The 24,094-nt window shown below is 44.6% G+C and overlaps 1 protein-coding gene across 6 annotated transcripts in view; it reads right to left on the bottom strand.

The window, feature by feature from the left end:
* The window catches only part of LOC111969889 (forkhead box protein J3-like), a 127,236-nt gene that overhangs the window by 58,495 nt on the left and 44,647 nt on the right, over window positions 1-24,094 (bottom strand). For all 6 annotated transcript variants that reach the window (XR_011480600.1, XR_011480602.1, XR_011480603.1 and 3 more), the window contains exon 2: window positions 18,793-19,261. Coding sequence is in view for 1 of the 6 variants with exons in the window: in XM_023996255.2 (XP_023852023.1) it covers window positions 18,793-19,116 (324 nt within the window). In the remaining 5 variants the exon portion in view is untranslated. The remainder of the gene's footprint in view (window positions 1-18,792; window positions 19,262-24,094) is intronic.

Below are 24,094 nucleotides of genomic sequence, written 5' to 3'. Positions count from 1 at the left end.
GTAAGAAAGTATTTGTTATCACTTCCGTTATGTTTGCAGGTTTTGTCCTACTTCAATAATAGTAGAGTCTGTAATTTTATCATAGGTACACTTCAATCTGTGAGACTGAATCTAATAATAAACAATCTCTAGAAAATCAATTGATTGATTTCTAGAGTAATTTATTACATTTATTTGGCATTGACATATGAGTATTGATACCTACTAAGCCATAGAATTCCGGTGCTCGACAACCTTTGTTTCTTTAAGAAGCCCTCCTTCTCCACTCTATTACCCTGTATTAACTCACCTTTTTGAAACTCTTGTACCCTGTTCACACCTCTAATCAAACAGTCTCCAACCCTCACAATGCCAAACCAGAGAGTGCTGTTGTAAGGACCATTCACGGGATAAAATCTTAACGCTGCACAAGGCTGATGGCTTACATAGGCAAGCATCCTTGTGAGTAATGAGCAACACCTTTTGCCTGGCAGAATTATTAGAAAGATGGAAGAGTATCAATGGATGCGGTCCAATCACCCTCGGTTTGATACTGGGCTTGTCCATGCCATATATGATCTCACCCTTGCGTGGGTGGGCTATCAATGATTATGAGGAATGGTGAGGATGATCAGCCCAGAACTACACAGCTGGACCTGTTCAATGACCTGAAGTGAGCTGGATCCACTAGTCTCAAAGAAAACCATTAGTAACACACTTACGCCGTCATGGGATTACATATCCTTGCAGTCGCACGCAAGGTCCTCCCTTGCTCAAGCCAGCGCTCTTCGTTATGTCCAGGCCTCTAAGTTTTCCACTGACCATCTGGTTATCCATGAGGAGGAATGAGAAGGTCCTTGTGTCTGATGAGACCCAATAAGATGGGCTTTTTGTCTACACTCCACTCGCCTGTGTTTGGGAAGTTAAGAAGGTATTGTGAGTACAACCTCAAGAACATCCATCCCAACCGTGAGCTTGGAAGTTGAAACATCATCATTTGGGGAAGTGGCTTTTCTGCCAAAGGGACGAGTGAGCGACTTTATTTGAGGGGAGGTATGGATGGGCCAATGTATTCTGCTGAGATTCGTTGGCTCAAACAAACTTGCCTTCCCCTATGTAAGAGCATTGAATGATGTTGGATGGGCTTTTCTAGTTCGCATTACAACGACCCGACAAACACATCTCAGCGCAGTGTCAACTAAGGTGAGTGGCTCCGTAATGAAGCATTAAGGTCGGTGGTCTTTAGCCAGTCTCCAGACCTAGAACCCAATATTGAAAATGTCTTTGGTGGAGCCGAAAGGTCGTAATTGCCAGCTCGGACAGCCCCGAAACCTGAAGGATCTGGAGAAGGTCTGTATGGAGGAGTGGGCCAAAATCCCTGCTGCAGTGTGTGCAACCCTGGTCAAGAACTACAGGAAACGTATGATCTCTGTAATTGCAAACAAAGGTTTCTGTACCAAATATTAAGTTCTGCTTTTCTGATGTATCAAATACTTATGTCATGCAATAAAATGCAAATTAATTACTTAAAAATCATACAATGTGATTTTCTGGATTTTTGTTTAAGATTTTGTCTCTCGCAGTTGAAGTGTACCTATGATAAAAAATTACAGACCTCTACATGCTTTGTAAGTATAAAAACCTGCAAAAATCGGCAGTGTATCCAATACTTGTTCTCCCCACTGTATATCATTCTATTGGTTGTAATAATTTTGTATAATAATTCAAATGGAAAAACTCTAAGCCGATTTAAATGGTTACCGGTCCTGGAAATTTGGGGGTATAAAAACAATCCCTGTTCTGTAGAAATGCCACAATAACCGTATAACCGAGCCTTGATCACCAAAACGAAATGCATTTACCTTTTTTAGGGTAGAGGGTATAATAGTGAGGGGCAGATCATGTGCTACGTGTTGGTGGTTACATTTAGCCTTTACATTACTTAGTAAAGGCACAATTAAAGGAGAGGAAATAATGTGGTTGCTTTGGGCCATGAAGTCTGGCAGAAAAACCAAAGACCTTTGATTTGCTTCCATGCCAACATTAAAATTACGGCGTTTATACTCCGCAATAAGAGCAATAATCAAAGCATACAACTCATAAACTGTAGGCAACAAGCATTCCTTAATCTACCATTCTTGACAGAGTCAAATTTATTAGTCAACTTTTGAAAACAAAATGGTGACTTAAGCTACGCCTGAGAATAGCACGATTATTTATCTGGAATGGAAAAGAAAAAACATCCTATCACATGTAATGTACCAAGAGTGTCAAATTGGTTAGGCATTTTCATTTTCTATTCAGTATTAGAGACATGAAGGCCATGATTGAGCACCACTAAAGGCAGGACGGAGGAAGCTGTTGCAATTGGGTCGACCTCATCCGAAACATGGTGGGGTTGTCTGGTGGCATCATGTATTCACTATGCCTGGTGAATGCAAACAGACTGCCTCTGGGAGTTTAGCTGCTCAATGAAATGCAAGAAATTAATATTTTCTGTGGAAATATGGGTCCTTCGTTTCATGTTCAGTTGTGTTCTTCTCCCTTCGCTATCAATACAGAACAAACAGGGAGTAGAAAAGGATACATGAACTTGATCAAATAGACCAGGGGTCTTCAGGGCCACATTCACCACCATCATCCCAAGCCTCTGGATAGGCTGAACAAAATACAAATGATCCCCCAATAGGACAGAGAGAAACTATCCTCCAATTATACAAAGTATGATCAGTAACTAGTCCAAGAAAAACTTAAGTTGGTATGGGGCAGCCAATCACGTCATGCCTTTGCATCACAATCCAATAGAACATTACTCAATCCTGTAACCGAGAAGCTCCCGCGCTCAGGTCTGTTCAACGCTGGTCCGACCAATCTGATTCCACGCTTCAAGACTGCTTCGATCACGTGGATTGGGATATGTTCCGCATTGCGTCAAACAACAACATTGACGAATACGCTGATTCGGTGAGCGAGTTCATTAGAAAGTGCGTTGACGATGTCGTACCCACAGCAACGATTAAAACATTCCCAAACCAGAAACCGTGGATTGAYGGCAGCATTCGCGTGAAACTGAAAGTGCGAACCACTGCTTTTAACCAGTGCAAGGTGACCGGAAACTTGACCGAATACAAACAGTGTAGCTATTCCCTCCGCAAGGCAATCAAACAAGCTAAGTGCCAGTATAGAGACAAAGTAGAGTCGCAATTCAACAGCTCAGACACAAGAGGTATGTGGCAGGGTCTACAGTCAATCACGGATTACAAAAAGAAAACCAGCCCCGTCGCGGACCAGGATGTCTTGCTCCCAGACAGACTAAATAACTTTTTTGCTCGCTTTGAGGACAATACAGTGCCACTGACTCGGCCCGCTACCAAAACCTGCGGGCTCTCCTTCACTGCAGCCGAGTTGAGTAAAACATTTAAGCGCGTTAACCCTCGCAAGGCTGCAGGCCCAGACGTCATTCCCAGCCGCGTCCTCAGAGCATGCGCAGACCAGCTGGCTGGTGTGTTTAAGGACATATTCAATCAATCCTTATCCCAGTTTGCTGTTCCCACATGCTTCAAGAGGGCCACCATTGTTCCTGTTCCCAAGAAAGCTAAGGTAACTGAGCTAAACTACCATATCACCTCCACCTTACCTGCCACTCTAGACCCACTCCGATTTGCTTACCGACCCAATAGGTCCACAGACGACGCAATCGCAACCACACTGCCCTAACCCATTTGGACAAGAGGAATACCTATGTGAGAATGCTGTTCATCGACTACAGCTCAGCATTTAACACCATAGTACCCTCCAAACTCGTCATCAAGCTCGAGACCCAGGGTCTCGACCCCGCCCTGTGCAACTGGGTACTGGACTTCCTGACGGGCCGTCCCCAGGTGGTGAGGGTAGGTAACAACATCTCCACCCCGCTGATCCTCAACACTGGGGCCCCACAAGGGTGCGTTCTGAGCCCTCTCTTACTCCCTGTTCACCTACGACTCGTGGGCCATGCATGCCTCCAACTCAATTATCAAGTTTGCGGACGACACTACAGTGGTAGCTTGATTACCAACAACGACGAGACGGCCTACAGGGAGGAGGTGAGGCCCTCGGAGTGGTGTCAGGAAAATAACCTCACACTAACGTCAACAAAACAAAGGAGATGATTGTGGACTTCAGGAAACAGCAGAGGGAGCACCCCCCTATCCACATCAACGGGACAGTAGTGGAGAGGGTAGTAAGTTGTAAGTTCCTCGGTGTACATATCACTGACAAACTGAATTGGTCCACCCACACAGACAGCGTTGTGAAGAAGGCGCAGCAGCGCCTCTTCAACCTCAGGAGGCTGAAGAAATTCGGCTTGTCACCAAAAGCACTCACAAACTTTTACAGATGCACAATCGAGAGCATCCTGTCGGGCTGTATCACCGCCTGGTACGGCAACTGCTCCGACCAAAACCGTAAGGCTCTCCAGAGGGTAGTGAGGTCTGCACAACGCATCACCGGGGGCAAACTACCTGCCCTCCAGGACACCTACTGATGTCACAGGAAGGCCATAAAGATCATCAAGGACAACAACCACCCGAGCCACTGCCTGTTCACCCCGCTATCATCCAGAAGGCGAGGTCAGTACAGGTGCATCAAAGCAGGGACCGAGAGACTGAAAAACAGCTTCTATCTCAAGACCATCAGACTGTTAAACAGCCACCACTAACATTTAGTGGCCGCTGCCAACATACTGACTCAACTCCAGCCACTTTAATAATGGAATTGATGGAAATGTATGTAAAAATGTATCACTAGCCACTTTAAACAATGCCACTTAATATAATGTTTACATACCCTACATTACTCATCTCATATGTATATGTATATACTGTACTCTATATCATCTACTGCATCTTGCCATCTTTACGTAATACATGTATCACGAGCCACTTTAAACTATGCCACTTTATGTTTATATACCCTACATTACTCATCTCATATGTATATACTGTACTTTATACCATCTACTGCATCTTGCCTATGCCGTTCTGTACCATCACTCATTCATATATCTTTATGTACATATACTTTATCCCTTTACACTTATGTGTATAAGGTAGTAGTTTTGGGATTGTTAGGTTAGATTACTCGTTGGTTATTACTGCATTGTCGGAACTAGAAGCACAAGCATTTCGCTACACTCGCATTAACATCTGCTAACCATGTGTATGTGACAAATACAATTTGATCTCCCGCGATAACCTATGCACTATTCATTTTAAAGGAATGTACAGAGAAACAGAGAAGAGACTATCGACTTTGATGTGCCGCCTTAGCTTCCAACTTCAGACCAATCAGAACTTTCCTAGAATTTTATTTGACTTGCTACTGAGGTAAAATAAGTCACAGCCTTCCTAAACAGTCAAGGAGCCAAGTTAATGTAGAGCTGCCATACTCGCTGACCCATAAATAATACATTGCAGTGGTCAAGAGGGGCCAGACACCTCGAGCACCCATTCATCCCACTATGGGCTAATTCAAAATCAGGACCCCCACAAACCAGCTGGGCTAGTCAATCTGGACCCTCTCTTTCTAAATATATCCACCGCAATTGTTGCAACACCTATTACTAGCCTGTTCAAACTCTTTCGTATCGTCTGAGATCCCCAAAGATTAGAAAGCTGCCGCGGTCATCCCGCTCTTCAAAGGGGGAGACACTCTAGACCCAAACTGTTACAGAGCTATATCTATCCTACCCTGCCTTTCTAAGGTCTTCGAAAGCCAAGTTAACAAACAGATCACTGACCATTTCGAATYCCACCGTACCTTCTCCGCTATGCAATCTGGTTTCCGAGCGGGTCATGGGTGCACCTCAGCAACGCTCAATGTCCTAAACGATATCATAACCGCCATCAATAAAAGACAATACTGTGCAGCCGTATTCATCAACCTGGCCAAGGCTTTCGACTCTGTCAATCATCACATTCTTATTGGCAGACTCAACAGCCTTGGTTTCTCAAATGACTGCCTCGCCTGGTTCACCAACTACTTCTCTGATACAGTTCAGTGTGTCAAATCGGAGGGCCTGTTGTCCGGACCTCTGGCAGTCTCTATGGGGGTGCCACAGGGTTCAATTCTGGGGCCGACTTCTCTGTACACAACAATGATGTCGCTCTTGCTGCTGGTGATTCTCTGATCCACCTCTACGCAGACGACACCATTCTGTATACTTCTGGCCCTTCTTTGGACACTGTGTTAACAAACCCCCAGATGAGTTTCAATGCCATACAACTCCCCTTCCGTGGCCTTCAACTGCCCTTAAACGCAAGTAAAACTAAATGCATGCTCTTCAACCGATCTCTGCCCGCACCCGCCYGCCCGTCTAGCGTCACTACTCTGGACGGTTCTGACTTAGAATATTTGGACAACTACAAATACCTAGGTGTCTGGTTAGACTGTAAACTATCCTTCCAGACTCACATTAAGCATCCTAAATTAAATCGAGAATCGGCTTCCTATTTCGCAACAAAGCATCCTTCACTCATGCTGCCAAACTATCTGACTATCCTACCGATCCTCAACTTCAGCGATGTAATTTACAAAATAGCCTACAACACTCTACTCAGCAAATTGGATGTAGTCTATCACAGTGCCATCTGTTTTGTCACCAAAGCCCCATATACTACCCACCACTGCGACTTGTATGCTCTCGTTGGATGGCGCTCACTTCATATTCGTCGCCAAATCCACTGGCTCCAGGTCATCTATAAACGTCTTTGCTAGGTAAAGCCACGCCTTTTCTCAGCTTACTGGTCACCATAGCAGCACCCGCCCGTAGCACGCGCTCCAGCGGGTATATTTCACTGGTCACCCCCAAAGCCAATTCTTCCTTTGGCCACCTTTCCTTCCAGTTCTCTGCTGCCAATGACAGGAACAATTTGAAATAAATAAATAACTGAAGCTGGAGACTCATATCTCCCTCACAAACTTTAAGCATCAGCTGTCAGAGCAGCTTACCGATCATTGCACCTGTACACAGCCAATCTGTAAATAGCCCACCAAACTAACTCATTCCCATTTTGTTATTTTTTGTTGTTGCTCCTTTGCATCCCAGTATCTTTACTTGCACATTCATCTTCTGCACATCTATCACTCCAGTGTTTAATTGGGAAATTGTAATTATTTCACGACTATGGCCTATTTATTGCCTTACCTCCCTAATCTTACTGCATTTTCACACACTGTCTATAGCTTTTTCTATTGTGTTATTGACTGTACGTTTGTTTATCCCATGTGTAACTCTGTGTTGCTGTTTTTGTCGCACTGCTTTGCTTTATCTTGGCAAGGTCGCAGTTGTAAATGAGAACTTGTTCTCAACTGGCCTACCTGGTTAAATAAAGGTGAAATTAAAAAAAATTCGGGGGAAATGAACTGGTGGGGAAGAGGGTGCGGGGCGGGGGGCTCTGGCCTCACGGCTTGAAGAGCTACAGGCTGTAGGGTCAGGGAAGAGGGCTGCAGGACTCAAAGCCAGGGCTAACAAATTGGTCTGGGACCCACCCACTCTGATCTCCATATACATACTGTTGTATTAGGACAGAACTCACAACATCTACCTACTGTAGCCTGCATAGAGCCTGAGCAGAACCACAAGGTAATGATAAACACGATAAACACATTTGTTTCAGCTCTTCCTGGTCATTGATAAGATTCCAGGGTAGAACCCAACAAGTAAGCATAGTCAAACTGAGCTACTGTGAATGTCAGCTGCAGTAGAAAGCCATTCTGCTTACACAGTCCCTGCCTTGTAGCAAATTTACTTTCCTCCAATTCTTTTTTTTGCGTTTGTTAACGGGACTTTCATTGGATAAATTAACTGCAGAAAACATACATTGAGAATGGTGACATTGACAAACGAGCAATTACAACCAGCGATATTTATGTGTCATATCCCTGGCTGCCATGACCTGCGATTAGCCCCTCCGATGCTGGATGGGAGAGTTGTGGCTGTCAATAGGAGCGAAGGGGAAGGCTGAGCAGCCCATTCTGACATGTCATCCATCACTGGTTCCGCTCCGCTCCGCTGCCACAGCTGTGTCACTGTCCCCCTCACCATAGAGCGCCGACCCCAATGAGGACCCCGCAAGCATGGAGATCAACTTTCACTCTCATAGGCCGTCCTGACGTGAGCAAGGCCAGAGAGAGACGCATACAACAAAAAACGATTTGTGGCAATGATGATATTCTGATCACTACGTCAATATCCAGCAATGTAATACTCTGCACTTAGAGAGATATCTTGGTGGTCACCACATGAATTTAAATGAAGAAAGTGGAGATTGCAAGCGGCAGCGTGAGGCTATTAGCTCTGTGAGAATGACAGAAGGGGTGATTGGGGTTAAGTAATTACCACGGTGGAGAAAGGACGGATTAAACAAAGATGAAATGAAACGACGTTGGCCAGCAATGTTCGCACTATAATTAGGCTACTAACCATGCTGATTACATCAGCATACCAAACATTTGGGCTGGCTACCTCTGTTTTTAATTCCTATCAGATGACAGTGATCAGCAGTGTGGATGTATAGGCTACATAACATAGCTTAGATCCCTGTACTGTAGGTGTAACTGCATTATGATCAGTTGAGAGCTTACCTCAGCCAGCCTCCAGACCTCTGGCCAGATCACTAGCTAGTCTCCTGCTCCTCTGGACCTTCCCACAGACATTCTCACAGCTTCTGCTAATTAGTAATGGCTGGAGCTCTCTTCTTTCAAAAAGGAAACGCTGAGCACGGGAGAAAAGCTGACAAATTAGTAGCGAGCTTCACAGGAGGCAAACTGATCTACAGGGAGAGCAGACTACCTCAATTACGGATAATATTAATTCAAATCAAACAAAGACCAGGAGACAGACGGGATGAAATCCTTCAGACACATTTTGTTGTTTTATCATTCATGGTTTCTAGAGCATTGATGAAAATCTTTATATAGCAGAAGCCAGCGGCAGCAGCACTAGCCGGTCTAGCCCAGCTTAGGCGGATTTAACAGGGCAGATTCAGAGTTAAAGGCGGATTACAAGGACTGGGCTCTATTTATAGCATGTAGAATTCATTATGGCTCAGCGCCTCCCTCTCCCCCCTCGCTCTCCCACTCTCCTGGCAAAATCACAGAACCTATGAGAGGCCATCCTTAGGTCAGACTGCCTTAACACAGAAAAGCCATGAGTAGGCTTTCAATAAAAACGAGACTGGCCAAGCCGATGCTTTCATGATTGGGTGTTACAGTATTCTTACACTGGAGCCATGATTATGCTTTCACTGTCTAGCAGGGGCCTATGTTTTGTGAGATCATCATTAACCTTTAATCAAAGCTTTTTAATCAAGCTGTCCCTTAAGTCAGATGGTCCAGAGCTATCCTCAGACATTACATGACATGTTTGGATAAGGCTTTAAATACAGGATAACGTTTTGCTATGTCACAATTGCACAAAACACAGGGACTGTTATAAGACTTTTGCTGCCCTTACAAATGACAGGTCATTCGACAATGACAGGTCATAGATCAGGAACACCATGATAAAAAGGCCAACTGGACACACCTCAGAAAAAAATGCACATTTACAATGCAATAAAAACCATCAAGACTTTCAATTCAAATCTGACTGGGTACAAAATGATGACTCTAGGATTCTCACACTATCCGTTGTCCCTACAGAAGAACCTGACGACTGGCTAATGATTTTCCCAGTTATGAGTTGTTTTAAAGTGCTTAAAATTCTTTGCAGTTCATAACTTTATGTAGTGAGGGTGATTTGCAGTTCATAACTTTATGTATTGAGGGTGATTTCCCCCCATGCGGGCTCCATTTCCAGATCTGAGATGAGGCATGGGCACGGCCCATTGGAGGAAATGATCTCAGTCCCACATAAGCGATCTGGAACATATCTGGAAAAGCCATAGAAATACAGAAGAACCACCCCTTTCCTCAGTTATTAAATACTCACATGTAAATCTCAGCCACTCTAAATTCATCCCTATAATGTACTTCAATGTACTGCTCGGGAAGTATCACTGCGGTGTATAGCGCATCAGTCCAAACCCTATCCCCAGCTACTGAGCGGCTCTACAGCCAATCCTGCTTCCCCACTGCTTTAGTGTTGCTGTAGCGCTCAGTGGCTGAGTAACGTTCCAGCATAACAGAGAGATGCAGTGCTTTTGGAAAGGCCTGGAGCAGTGACTCAGTAAGTGTGCGCCCCGTCCAGAGCACAACAGTGCATCACTGTCCAGCAAAATGTGTTGCGCGGCAGGGAAAGTCAAAACAGACGAAAAAGCTCATGTTTAGGCTACGATTGGTTGTATGGGACCTATAGATAACAGACTGAACTGTGAAGTCATGGTCATGAGCAGGGAAGAGATACTGTTACATATAAGAACAGAGCCTAAATCAGCACATACAGGCCAAAAAAGACAACTCCAGAGCCCGAGCCCTTTCATGTTCCTCCTCACTGTAGTTGACTCTTCACTCAGCGGGGTGTGGGGACAGCGGCTCCTGCCAAATGGATCCGGGGCATGCCAGCCAGCATGTCCTCCCCGCCCACTCTGAGGTGCAGAGCGTGATCAGTGGGGAGGCGGTGGGTGCAGGCAGTAGCAGGGGAGGGTTTAAGGTGAGGCTGGTGGGTGGGTGGGTTGCCAAGCAGGAGCTTCCTAACACGGGAAACCGGCTCACAGCAGGATCAAACCGGCTGCCGAATGAATCACTACCGCCACCAGGCCACCACACATTCACTGCATCTACAATTTACAGCAATCTGGGGAAAGAGAGTCGCTAAAGATATTCCCACATGCACCTCAAAAAACAAGGCTCTCACTTGCAATGCACTCCCTTTGATACAGCATGATAAAACGGAGCTCTAAAATGTCTGATTTTTTGGATGAGGAAAAATAAGCTTTAGTGTTAGGCTACTGCCTAAATGTGTATCTGAGCTGCTGAATTATTCAATATCAGCAAAGCTTTTAAAATGTAAATGCTTGCTTAACAGCGTAATAATGATACAGGCTGGATGAGCAGATGGAGGTATCACAGTCTAGCATTGAAGCAATTTTACACTTTCCCATTCCACGCCCTGAAACCCAAGCTTGTGGGAGATTGCAGGGGCAGAGGAAAGTGAAAATACTCTTACCTGGCTGATCACATTTAAATAAGCAACAAAAGGAGCTGCCTGGGATTCCTGTGCTGTAGTCAGTCACTACAGTAGTGAGCAACAACATTCTCTCCAAAGTAAATAATGTCTCGGAGGAACGGCAGCTCTCCAAATCACCTCTTAAAAAATAGAAACGTCTCCAGGCTGCCATTATTAATCCCACGCCATCCAATAGGAAGGCCAACCTTTGATCTGTTTAGGGCGCTGTGTATTTGCATTTTATAATGAGATCAGAGGTTAGCTCTGTCCAGGACCACTGTAGAAGGCAACACCACACCCCAGCTCTAGTCTTCAGACTGGTCGACAAAGCCTCAGACACTGGAGGAGACATGTCTCTATTAACATGTTACAGTAGCTGTGGCTGCAGTAGGGGAGATAGTGTTTGTTGGGTAATCAGCAGCCACATGCATTATTTTTTCAGCTTCCCTGCACGCAGGTGTGGAAAAAACAGGGGGTGAAAAGCATGCCAGTAGCAACAATCTCCTCCTCGACAGTTAAAGTTCAAAAGCAAATATTTCAGGAATTTTTAAACTGGTTGAGAATTGCTCCACATTTTCTTTGGCATCCCTCACCTGCGAGAGACGCAGTAGGGAATCTTCTCTGGACGACATTCGGTGTGGGGAGCAATATTTGAGATGGGGGTGGGTGGCAACACAGTCAGAAGCTGTTGGATGAGGTGTGTGTGTGTGTATATTGTGGAAAGTCTCCATCTATACTGTTGCCAAGGGGACTCCTTTGGAAAGAACTGAGAGCACTAACACATAAGCCTGTGTCGGTCATGAAATTTTGGATGACGGTAATTGGCCAGCCAAATGACTGCAGTCCCCATAATTTTTATATATACAAAAACATATTGTAAATTTTTTTGCACATTTTGACTGCATGTACTGTAATATAAATAAAATGAATGGAACGGGCATCCTCATTCAAGTGAATGATGGCATAATGGGTGGAGTGGCGGTCATTGTGAGGAGCAAAGCAGAAGTAAATGCAGGAAGTAAAAGCAGGTAGTGTACCCATCAATGTGGTGTGATTTGTTGATTAAACGCGACTGACATTTAAAAAAGATACATTCCATTGGATGCGCCACATCAGTTAACATAATTTCAATTAACATTTTACATTACAATGGAAATTGCATCACAATACCAGACAGCCATTGCGAGTGTACCCATGAGTTTACCAGTCAAATTTCCAGGGTTAGAGGTTCCAAACCGTTCTCCCGGTGTGCGGCAGGAGAGGGGGTTGAAAAAGCTGTCGGGGGCCGCAGGCAAATTGGTGCTGTGACATCGTCGTGGCAACAGCAAAACATAATCTAGCGAAGTCTAGTGACAAATCAAGGGGCCAATAGGGATGGGGGAAAAATCTAAAATAATTGATAGTCGGATATAATTTACTATGTATTGTGTTGTTTGGACAATATCACAATACTGGCCTCACAACCACAGACCATGAGTAACCAGGCCAGCCCAACACCTCCACAGAGGAGTATTTCTGTCTGTAATAATGCCATTTTGTGTCAAACTCATTTTGACTGGCTGGGCCTGGTTCCCAAGTGGGTTTACATGAATTGACTGATTTCCTTAAACTGTAACTCAGTAAAGTCTTTGAAATTGTTACATGTTGAGCTTATATTTTTGTTCTGTATAAATATTTATACACCACCAGTCAAAAGTTTTAGAACACCTACTCATTCAAGGGTTTCTTTATTTTTACTATTTTCTACATTGTAAAACTATGAAATAGCACATATGAAAGGAATCATGTAACCAAAAATGTGTTAAAGAAAAAAAGATACATTTTATATTCTTCAAAGTAGCCACCCTTTGCCTTCAAAGCTTCGCACACTCTTGCCATTCTCTCAACCAGCTTCATCAGGTGGAATGCATTTCAATTAACAGGTGTGCCTTGTTACAAGTCAATTTGTGAAATGTATTTCCTTCTTAATGCATTTGAGTCAATTAGATGTGTTGTGACAAGGTAGGGGTGGATACAGAAGATGGTATTTTACCAAATAGGGCTAAGTTCATATTACGGCAAGAACAGCTCAAATAAGCAAAGAGAAACAACAGTCCATCATTACTTTAAGACATGAAGGTCAGTTAATACGGAAAATTACAAGAACTTTGAAAGTTTCTTCAAGTGCAGTCGCAAAAACCATCAAGTGCTATGATGAAACTGGCTCTCATGAGGACCGCCACAGGAATGGAAGACCCAGATTCACCTCTGCTGCAGAGGATACGTTCATTAGAGTTACCAGCCTCAGAAATCGCAGCCCAAATAAATGCTTCAGAGTTCAAGTAACAGACACATCAACTGTTCAGATGGACTGCGTGAATTAGGCCTTCATGGTCGAATTTGCTGCAAAGAAACCACTACTAAAGGACACCAATAATAAGAAGAGACTTGCTTGGGCCAAGAAACACGAGCAATGGACATTAGACCGGTGGAAATCTGTCCAAATTGGAGATTTTTGGTTCAAACCGCCGTGTCTTTTTGAGAGGCGGTGTGAGTGAACAGATTTCCGCATGTGTATTACCCACCATAAAGCATGAAAGAGGTGGTGTGATGGTGTGGGGTTGCTTTTCTGGTGACACTGAATTATTTAGAATTCAAGGCACACTTAACCAGCATGGCTACCACAGCATTCTGCAGCGATACGCCATCCATCTGATTTGCGCTTAGTGGGACTATCATTTGTTTTTCAACAGGACAATAACCCAACACACCTCCAGCCGCTGTAAGGGCTATTTGACCAAGAAGGAGAGTGATGGAGTGCTGCATCAGATGACCTGGCCTCCACAATCACCCGACCTCAACCCAATTGAGATGGTTTGGGATGAGTCGAACCGCAGAGTGAAGGAAAAGCAGCCAACAAGTGCTCAGCATATGTGGGAACTTCTTCAAGATTGTTGGAAAAGCATTCCAGGTGACTACCTATTGAAGTGCAAAGCTGTCATCAATGCAAAGCGTGACAATTTGAAGAATCTCAAATACACTTTTTTGGTTACTACATGATTCCATGTGTGTTATTTCATAGTTTTGATGTCTTCACTATTATTCTACAACAAAGAAAATAGTACAAATAAAATAAAACTCTTGAATGAGTAGGTTTTCTAAAACTTTTGACCGGTAGTGTATATAATTTTGTTGGAAGGTTATGACTTTTTTTTATGAATGTCTTCATCTCTAGCCGTTGGTTACACAGTTCTAGGTAACTGTGCCAGCCCTACTAACACAATCCTGTTTCCCGGAGTGGAGCAAAGAGGAGTTTGCGGTGTCATCTGTGGGCGTGGCTCCGCCGGACACACGTTTTCAGAGGAACTGATCAGATTAGACGGCCGGTTCTTAGCGGGATTATAAACCTGTTTTGTAAACATGGATTTCAAATCTCTGCGCATAACAAGCGCTTTTGCATTGACTGGGTGGGATCCCGGTAATCCTCTAGTATATCTAGACATTTAATACCTTTACACTGAGGTTTATGCGTGTTGCACCACTAAGGATTCCACACTAATGCATTTCAGCGGTAGCCTATAAAGCCAACGGTTCCCAAACTACGGGGAGCGACCTCATGTGGCGTCGTCTGATATGAAATGGGTTAGCGGGAGAATTTCCAAAATCCGGGATTTTTTTTTATAATATCGTTTTTGCATCTCAAAATCATTGTAATGTGGTTAACCTTAAAAATAGAAATGATAACGATTCATATATAAAAGATCAAATTCAACCAGAGAGCGCCCTTAGATCTCAGGGCACACTTGAGCGTTGCACTTGAATCATTCCCACGGTGAATGGTTAGGCCTGCTACGATATGAAACCACACTATTGCAGAGACTTTTATATTACTGGACGCAATTGATACGGTGAAAACAATGTGTGGGGAGGCAGAGGCACAGAAACTCACATCAATACCTTTGTCAGAAAACACTTAAACAAAGAATGTTTGCTATTAATAGCAATCAAGAGGAAACTGACTGAACAACTCAAATTCCAAAACAGACGTTAACTGTGAGGGTCGAGATGGCCATGCATTGATTTTTGTTCGCTGTACTTGCGGGGGATGCTACATATTGTTCTGTCTCACAATTCCCAAGCAAGAAACAGCACAGGGGATGTTCATTATGCTGCGTGACTATATTGACGAAAAACAGATTCCATGCGATAGAATGGTGGGTTCTTTTGAACAGATGGGGCTCCATCTATGGCGGGACAGAGGGCAGGCCTCTGCCTGCTAGTTCTGAATGTGGCTGCCTCTGCCATATGGACACATTGTATGATACACCGAGAGCAACTGGCTGCAAAAGAGCTGAGCACAGAACTCAGAGGTATACTGCAGCAGGTAACTTCAATTGTAAACTACATCAAATTACATCCACTGCCCTGCCTGTTGCAAAACTATGTGGAGATATGGGATTAGAGCAGGACAATGTTCTATTTCACACCGAGATTTGGTGGTTATCAAGGGGGAGTGCTGGAAAGATTATTCGCATTGAGAGGGGAACTGTTGTCATTAACAATGGATGTAAAAAAAAAAAAACAGACTTGGTTAACCTTGTGTAATGAAAATAAAATGTGTCTACTTGCCTATGTAACAGAAAGATTTGGGAAATTGAATGCAAGAATGCAATGGAAATACAAAAAAACATTCTACAGATGAGTGACCAAAATCAGTGTATTCAGAGGAAAGAATTATTATTGGAGAGAGTTTTTCAAAAGCGAATCATTCCCGTTCCCTTGGCGGTGCATGTTTCTAACAGAAAACAACATCAGTAAGTGTCCCGGCTGCTATGAGACCAGGCTGGTGTCCCACACGAGTAATGACTGCTCACCTCCCATGCTTGTAAGAGGACTTTAGGACCTACTTCCCAATCCGTTTGACTGTGATCCTGGCTCAATTGACATGCCGGTAAGTGAAATCGAACAGCTGATCGAGCTGTCATGTGACCAAATGCTGCAGACAACGCATTCACGGGTCACTACGGAGGAGTTTTGGTTCCTGCAGTCTCCCTCTGAGCATTAATGCCGCGTTCAAGACAACTGGGAACACGGGGGGGGGGGGGGGGGGAGAGCCCAGACTGGGAAAAATAGTTTAACGGTCATCCAACTCGGAATTCCAACTCGGGAACCTTTCAAGAGGTCCGACTTTCCGACCTGAGGATTACTGACATAATTTGAGTTCCCAGTTGTATTGAAAGGACCATACGACTCATGGTACCCTTAGCCAGCTTATATCTGTGTGAAGCTGGATTCAGTGCTCTCCTCTGTATTAAAGCCAAATATCCATCCAGGTTGGAAAAGCTGACGCGACATGCATCAAGCACACCCATCTCATTAGTGGTGGTGAAATAACCTCCATTATGTCAGACTCATTTGCAATTGACTACCATCACCCCACATTAAAAGTATGTGATAGTGAGTTGAGAAGACAATCAGAAATAGTGTTAAAATGATTTTCAATTGACTGCTACAGCCCCAAATAAAAAAGTAAACAATGTTAATTACATAATTTTTTTTCACATAGTTGGGCTGGCGAGAATGTTCCGATATTAAAATTGGGTTGTGTTTCAAAAAGAGTGTGTGAACCCCTGCAATAGGCTGTGTGCTTGGAGAAAGCAAGTCACGGCAGGGAAGAAGTTAGACACCCAGGCAGGACATGATCGCTTTAAATTCATTAGTGGACGCTCAGGAAGAAGCCAGACAGTGTCAAACTCATAAGCTTAGAAACTGACCCACAGCCTACCGTCTTGATAGCATTAAAAAGCCTCAGAGGAGAGAGCTTCTGATAGGAGGAGACACCTCCTAACCTGGGAGACCGGATCGCTCTTATTCGCCATTTAATCTGGAGAAAGTCATTAGGGCCAGCTCCACATATCCAATATTGTAATGACATGGACTCGAATGGATGGGATTGAGCAGCAAGATTGAATTGAAGTGAACGGAGGATAGGACTACACACAGAGAGGGGTCCATTTTAGAATACAAGAAGCTCTATAAAATGTACATACATGATTCTATCATGTAACATGCTCGGTGATGTTGGTACAAATAGATACTATGGGATGAGGGGGAAACTACAGAAAGGATGATGCATCCTTAGGCAAGTATTCTTGTAAGAGGCATACTGGGTCAACAATATATATAATACAGGAATAGCCAGTGTGTTTCTAGCTGTTCCCCAACAACACCTTTAACTTATAGCGCCTGCCCTACAGCACAGGCCCATATCGAAAGAGACCGCATCATGAAACTCTTCTGCATCACTTCAGAGTTAAAAACATTGTCAAAAAGGTGCTTTAGAGAGCGTGTAAGAAAGCCTCTGTCTGAATGCCTGCTCGTGGTCGCTGTGTGCATATTCACTCCTTCAAACACAGCATTCAGATTTTTTTGACCTTGATGAATTATCTGTTCTTATTGACAGCACTTATTGATATTTCTTAAAAGTGTAGGCTAATGGAGTTATATTGAGATGATTAAATGAGTTGCCGGCGCCTGGATTAGCCCGGTCTCATCTCGGCGGCACAGCCTGCATTATCATACAGAGCAGACGTGTGCGTGCACTGGGTCCTAAATTCCTGCAGCGCGCCGACATCACTGGGGGAATAGCGGAGCGATGACTGCATCCGACCTACATTCACCTCACCCAGACATGCTCACAACAACCCTCACACACGCCCACTAAAGGAACTAGAACACATGCTATAGGTGCATTCATATCCTAGTAGATACAACGTAGAGGATAGGATGACTACTGCTGCAGATTGCATCCCCAGGACTAGCACCCTGCTAACTGAACTACATGCTTTTGCTCTTAGAAAATGGAAATAAATGAACAGGGAGTAAAACATGTGTAGTGCCATTACATATTTAACAGCACAACCTGAAGATTGTCAACCTGAATACAAGTCAACATCACCATAAAGTACAGATGTTAAAAGATGTTCAAAAGGTCAATATCCACTAGAGTGTATTATCCTTAGCAAGATATTGCATATCTACAGAGTTGACATGAAGCCAACTCAACCCAATTCTATAATATTGTTGGATACTTTCTTCCCCTTCCATAGATTCACTCGCACACGCACTTGCTCTCACACACAGGAAATGGGCTACATACATTGTGCCTGGCTGCAATAAAGCAGTGCATCACATTCTAGTCCATATAAATGTCACTGACTGGAAAAAAGCATATCAATTTATATCTGGGCTCTGTAAAAGGCAATCAGCATAGCTTTATCTCTGTATATCACGTGCCTCTTGAGATGACACAGCACTGGCTCTCTCTCCTACATAATTGCTTTCTATCAAGGCATCTGCAATGAATAATACCACCCATGAATGGGCTATTTAGTCTGTGTTCGCTCAGATAGGGCCATCTCTCGCTCTGAATATTAATCCAGAATTGTACACTTCACACAGTTCAGGGCTGCTCCTATTATTTCACTCAAAGATGTAAGGCACTTAGTGGATATAGAGTGGGTAGTCTCGCTTTGAGCTTTAGTGAAATAACAGTGTGGGTGATTATTATGAATGACAGTTAGCTTTATGTCTAACTCAATGTCTACAAACCATCTCATACACTCATGACATCAGCTCAGAATGACATCCATTCTACTCCAGCTCCTTTCTGTCCATCATCTTACCTTCCAGCCGCTGCCTGCCTCCCTGTAGTAGGGGAAGTTATCACAGATCCACTGGTAGATCTCGCTCAGGGTCATCTTCTTCTTAGGCGAGCTGTTGATGGCAAAGGTGATGAGGCTGGCGTAGCTGTAAGGCGGCTTGCCATCTTTGTGCTGCTGGACCTCCTCCTGGTCCAGAGTGGTGTTGGGGTCCAGCATTGCACTCTTCTTGCCCATGCCCGGCCCCCCGTGGTGCCCCTGGGCATCAGCCTTCTGGATGGCTGCCCGCATGGTCAGTTGAGGCAGCCAATCCATGGAGGTCAGACTACTCTCCAGCTCCGACGTCATAGTGACGACAGGCTGGCCTGCGGCGAGTCTGTGGTGGTAGAAGGGGGTTGATGGGTGAAATGCAGGCCAGGTGAGGTGAGTGGAGGCTGAGTACAGGGCTCCCCCAGCTCAGGGCTTCAGCGGTCTAGCTGTCTCTGAGTGAAACCTAGAAGATGAGGAAGAAGATGAGTTTTTAGTCCAGCTACACACATTTGGAAATTACACTAACAATGAGGTTGGTTGAGCATAACTAATTACACAAACATGTCTGGCAGCTAGCTAAGCATTCAGTATCAAATTAGTTCCATATTTCCTGTAGTGAAACTGTACACTGCAGACTGGTTTTTGGTACTTTCAAAATACCAGGGCTCCCTTAACATGTGGATGCTTCCCATTTTTCATGTGAATATAGAAGGGTTGGGAAATGCCAGGGACCTGGCAATAAAATAATAAYGACACTAAGTGCCGATACAATATTTACATTGCCATTTTAGTCATTTAGCAGACACCCTTACAGGAACAATTAGGGTTAAGTGCCTTGCTCAACAGCACAGACCTATTTTTTCACTTAGTTGGCACGGGGATTCGAACCAGCAACCTTTTTATGCATTTCGATTCAATACTTCTATTTTATTTTGATTTGATGTTCCACACATACTGCTCACCATATGTCTGCAGCAGAGAGAGAGCATGACAAAATGAGTTTATCAATACGTACTGAAAACATGTTGGCTCACTATTTGGAAAGAAGATGGAGAACAAGCTATAGGATGAAAAACACAGGAGTTCTGGAGCAAGTACAGCCCACCAGTGCTAACTAAAGTAGGAGGGAAACACACACACGTACGTGTGAATATATTGTTTTATTTTTTTTACAGTCAAATATTGATACATCCCAATATTATTTTTGGACAATATTGTAACTGTACTGATTTTTTCCTCCATCACTAGCATATAGGCAGTGTGGGTGTGTAAACAGATACTGGACACAGTCAAGTTTGATTGACTCAGTCTGGCTCCAAATCTGTGCCATGTCTTCAGTTACACTCCTGAGCTATGGTAGTGCAGTTTGTTTCTGTGACCACATAAAGAAACTAATCTGAGTCGTGTTCATAACACCATGCAAGGCTGTCTAACAACTACTCATAACCCCTGATCCCAGGCCAGCACACAGGAACTCTAACCCCAAATATCCCACCACCCCTGCAAGTTAGCTGATTCACACTCCTCTCCCTGCCCACTCTGCTCTGCTGCCCATGCTAGATGGGGAATTGTTTTCACAACTGCTAGTGAAATGAGGCTCATGAGGAATTGCAACCCTTGTGAGGTTAGTAAACTCCCCTCCCCTTTCTCTCCCACAGGCGGAGCCTCTGACGTAAACAAGCAGCCCTGTGCAGTTGTGCCAACCCCAGTCCTCAGCTCAGCCCTCTGCACCCACAAACAGCTTCTCTCTGGGATCGCTGCCCTCTCTGGTTTAAAATAGAAGCAGAGGAGAGGCCTAAAGTTGCAGGCATAGATAGGTGAACGCATGCCACCATGCAAAACAAGCCCCCTGTGTAGAGTGACACTGCACTATGACGAGAGAAAGAGAGTGGAATCTCCACTCTGTATGTGTGTGTCCTCACAAGCCCGCCGTGCTGTATTAAATACCTCACAGGCCGCTGAGGGTTTGAGGGGCAGTAGGAATGCCCTTGACAGAGACACAGAGACTAGGCTATACTGTGCAGCCGCAGCTCACTGACTGAAACCTCAGTCTAGTGGTAACAGACCCCGATCTGAGAAAGGAGACGCAGTAGCAGCACATATAGCTCACTGCTGCTTTATTACATGACACTACCAAACACCACAGTGGCTCTGGAGCTAATTGAAATAAAAGGTGAGTCAGGACCTGCTAATGAGAGTGATTCATCATGATAAAATGATGGCAGAGATGCACGGTCGGCGCCCAACCCTCTCCTAGAGCAAATAAATACCGTATTCTCATTACATACCGTTGAACACAGGAATCCCAGATTGTTATTCAAATTATTGCATTTCAACACAAGCCACATCACCTGGTGTCTAAACCTCACCCTAACCCTGCATGGTCTCTGTGTGTGTCTAAACCTAACCCTGTATGATGTGTGTGTGTGTGTGTGTGTGTGTGTGTGTGTGTAAACCTCACCCTAACCTGCATGGTCTGTCTATGTGTGTGTGCGTGTCGCTCTCTGGAGCCGGTCCTAACCTGCGTGTCGCTCTCTGGAGCCGGTCCTAACCTGCGTGTCGCTCTCTGGAGCCGGTCCTAACCTGCGTGTCGCTCTCTGGAGCCGGTCCTAACCTGTAACACAGTGGCAGTGATCCACTGCATTCTAATTAAGATGCAGGGCTAGGATGCAGCCAGAACCACATCGGCTCGCCATGAGAGGCCAGCCAGCTGACAGACAGCAAGTTGATGAGTGCCCCCCCAAACGAATGCCATTTGACCCCATGCTAATGATCCAGATGCTTTATAATCTGCAGGGCCGAGCGTCTTAATTAGTGAACCTTGGCTGTGGCAGGAATGATGAAGAGCAGGCAGTAGCACAGCAGCCCTTCCGCCTTCATTAGGGCAAGGTTCCGTGACAGACAGGCAGCCAGGGGTAGGGCCTCAGAGAGACAGGCCCCAGCCTGCTGCTGCTGGGGAGGACCGATGCACATGTACCACAGGCCAGGCATGGTCTGGGGTAGCCAGCCAGGGGAAGGTGAGAATKGGGGAAGGGGCAGTGGAGAGGCATGAACGTGCTGGCAGCGTCATATCTATCCAGAGGTCAGAGAGTTCAGGCCTCAACACTTAGGAGCCCCAGGTAAGAGATTACCACACCACACACAGACCCACTTTGATCCGGCTGAGCAGCCCTGTCGCTTTCACAAACCAGGGGTTTTCCTCATATTTAAATACATTGAGTGTGGTGCACACTTGAACTGAGTGGAAGAAACACCTGGACAAATTCATTTATATTCAGAGGCGCGCAAGTGTTTGATCCCCCTCGGATTAAATGGCAGATTTGGTATTAAAAAGAGGCGGACATTAAATATTTTAATCCAACAAATTCTTGACAAGAGTTCCCTACCTTTTTATTACACAAAGAGCACTGACTGAATCACTGTCATGTGTCTGTACCTAAGGCTGATGTCTCAATCAAACACAGTGCAGACATGTAGTGCCAAACCCTTCTCAGTCAGGCATCATCCTCAGTGAGGCAATAGGGTGAGTAATGACAGCCTGCAGTCTTCACCTTAACATCACAGTAGATTACACTGTCTCCTTTGTGGTGTTGTGAGAGAATGGAGGTGAGGAATTGTGCTGGAAACTCATCCCTCCCACATTCCCCTCCTACTAAATTGTTGCAGACGCCTACACTTGGCAAGCGTTTCATAGTTTCAGTACCTACTTATAGCCTATATGGAGCTATTTCAAGTAAGTACCTTTAAATTAAGTTGTGATCTTTAACGTTAAGAAAAATCCCTTACCGAATTTGTTTTCTTCCCCACAACATTAAAATCACAGTGCCGTTATCACAAAACATCATTATCCATGTTATAGCCCAACCAGACTATATGGCTATAAAGGCCTGGGGAAAGTTGTGCAAAAAAAGGAAAACCAGAGAGGAAGAGGAAAACATTTGGCTACTTTGGTGAATTTGCGAGGCATGCAAGACAATTAATACATCGCCAGATGCAGATTACCAAGACATATCCAAATGGTTCTGCCTTCTCACTCGAGCTGGCCTGCCTTCTCTCTCTCTCCCTCGAGCTGGCCTGCCTGCCCCTCTGCCGTCTCCCTCGAGCTGGCCTGCCTGCCCCTCTGCCGTCTCCCTCGAGCTGGCCTGCCTGCCCCTCTGCCGTCTCCCTCGAGCTGGCCTGCCTGCTCTATCGCTAATGACAAGCGTGTGTTCAGTCTGTCTGTTTGGTGTAGAATATCCTAGCTTAGGCTAATCATGGGAGCGATGACACCGGGATACAGTATCTTCAGGTCAGTCTTGCGAGCACGGGGTAGGCTAGTCTTGGTTGCTGAGCGGGTGGGGGTGTTTTTGTCTCATAATATGAAATGACAGTAGGCTACCGGTATAGCCTGTATCGATTACCCTTTTCAGATAGAATGGTATGTGGCCCCTTGAAAGCGCCTTGCCTACGGCATGTTTGTTAGTCAGTTAGGGTCGGCTATACTACGGCTTTTTAAACTGCCGACACAAAACATTCTCTGGAGACAAACAGCATTTTACTTGTCTGTAAAGTAATGTCGCTTCTGAAGTGGGACTAACTTTCAACACTAGGCGACCAGAACTGTCAATCCTAGCCTGCCTGCGGGCAGACCACTTTCCTAAAAAAAAGTACTTTAAAGTTTGTTAAATAACACTACTTACCAAGACATTTAGTAGAAAGAAAGCACATCTAGCTATCATACCATAAAAAGATTAACTGCATAAACACAACAGCACATCAATCAGCAACATTTATTGTTGTCAGAGAAACAAAAGAACACATGCTGGAGCAGAATTCTACTGTCTGACAAGAGACAGACGCCCTTTTTTTAGTTGTCTGAAAAGTGAAATGATCCACACGTTACTGTAGCTGCGTTCTGTGTCTGTAAAGGATCATGGTAGATTGAACTTCATCACCCGGCCGGAGGTCATACATAAGTAAAAGGAACCATTACAATGAATTGACCTGAAATTGTATGATTTTTTCTTAGCCTTTTAAATGGGAAACCGCTAAAAAGAAAATCAGTATAAACGTTAAGAGAAATGATCCATTTGTCACATCCCTACTTTGACTACCTATTGTTTTCTTCACCACGCAATAGAACCTAGTAGATATATTCTTAACCCTGAATCATTTCCGATCCCAGAGAAAGGGATATCCAGCCTCCAGTCACACTTCCAGATGTAGAACTCATGAGTACCAGACCAGTGTTCTACTGCACTTATCTGCAATTTCTACAATGAACACATTTTTACTCCAGTCATGCATCCGTTACAGT

Source organism: Salvelinus sp. IW2-2015, linkage group LG1, assembly GCF_002910315.2.
Source record: "Salvelinus sp. IW2-2015 linkage group LG1, ASM291031v2, whole genome shotgun sequence".
Taxonomy (NCBI): Eukaryota; Metazoa; Chordata; class Actinopteri; order Salmoniformes; family Salmonidae; genus Salvelinus; species Salvelinus sp. IW2-2015.
Note: the sequence above shows the minus strand (reverse complement) of the source record. Positions and strands in the feature narration are given on the sequence as shown.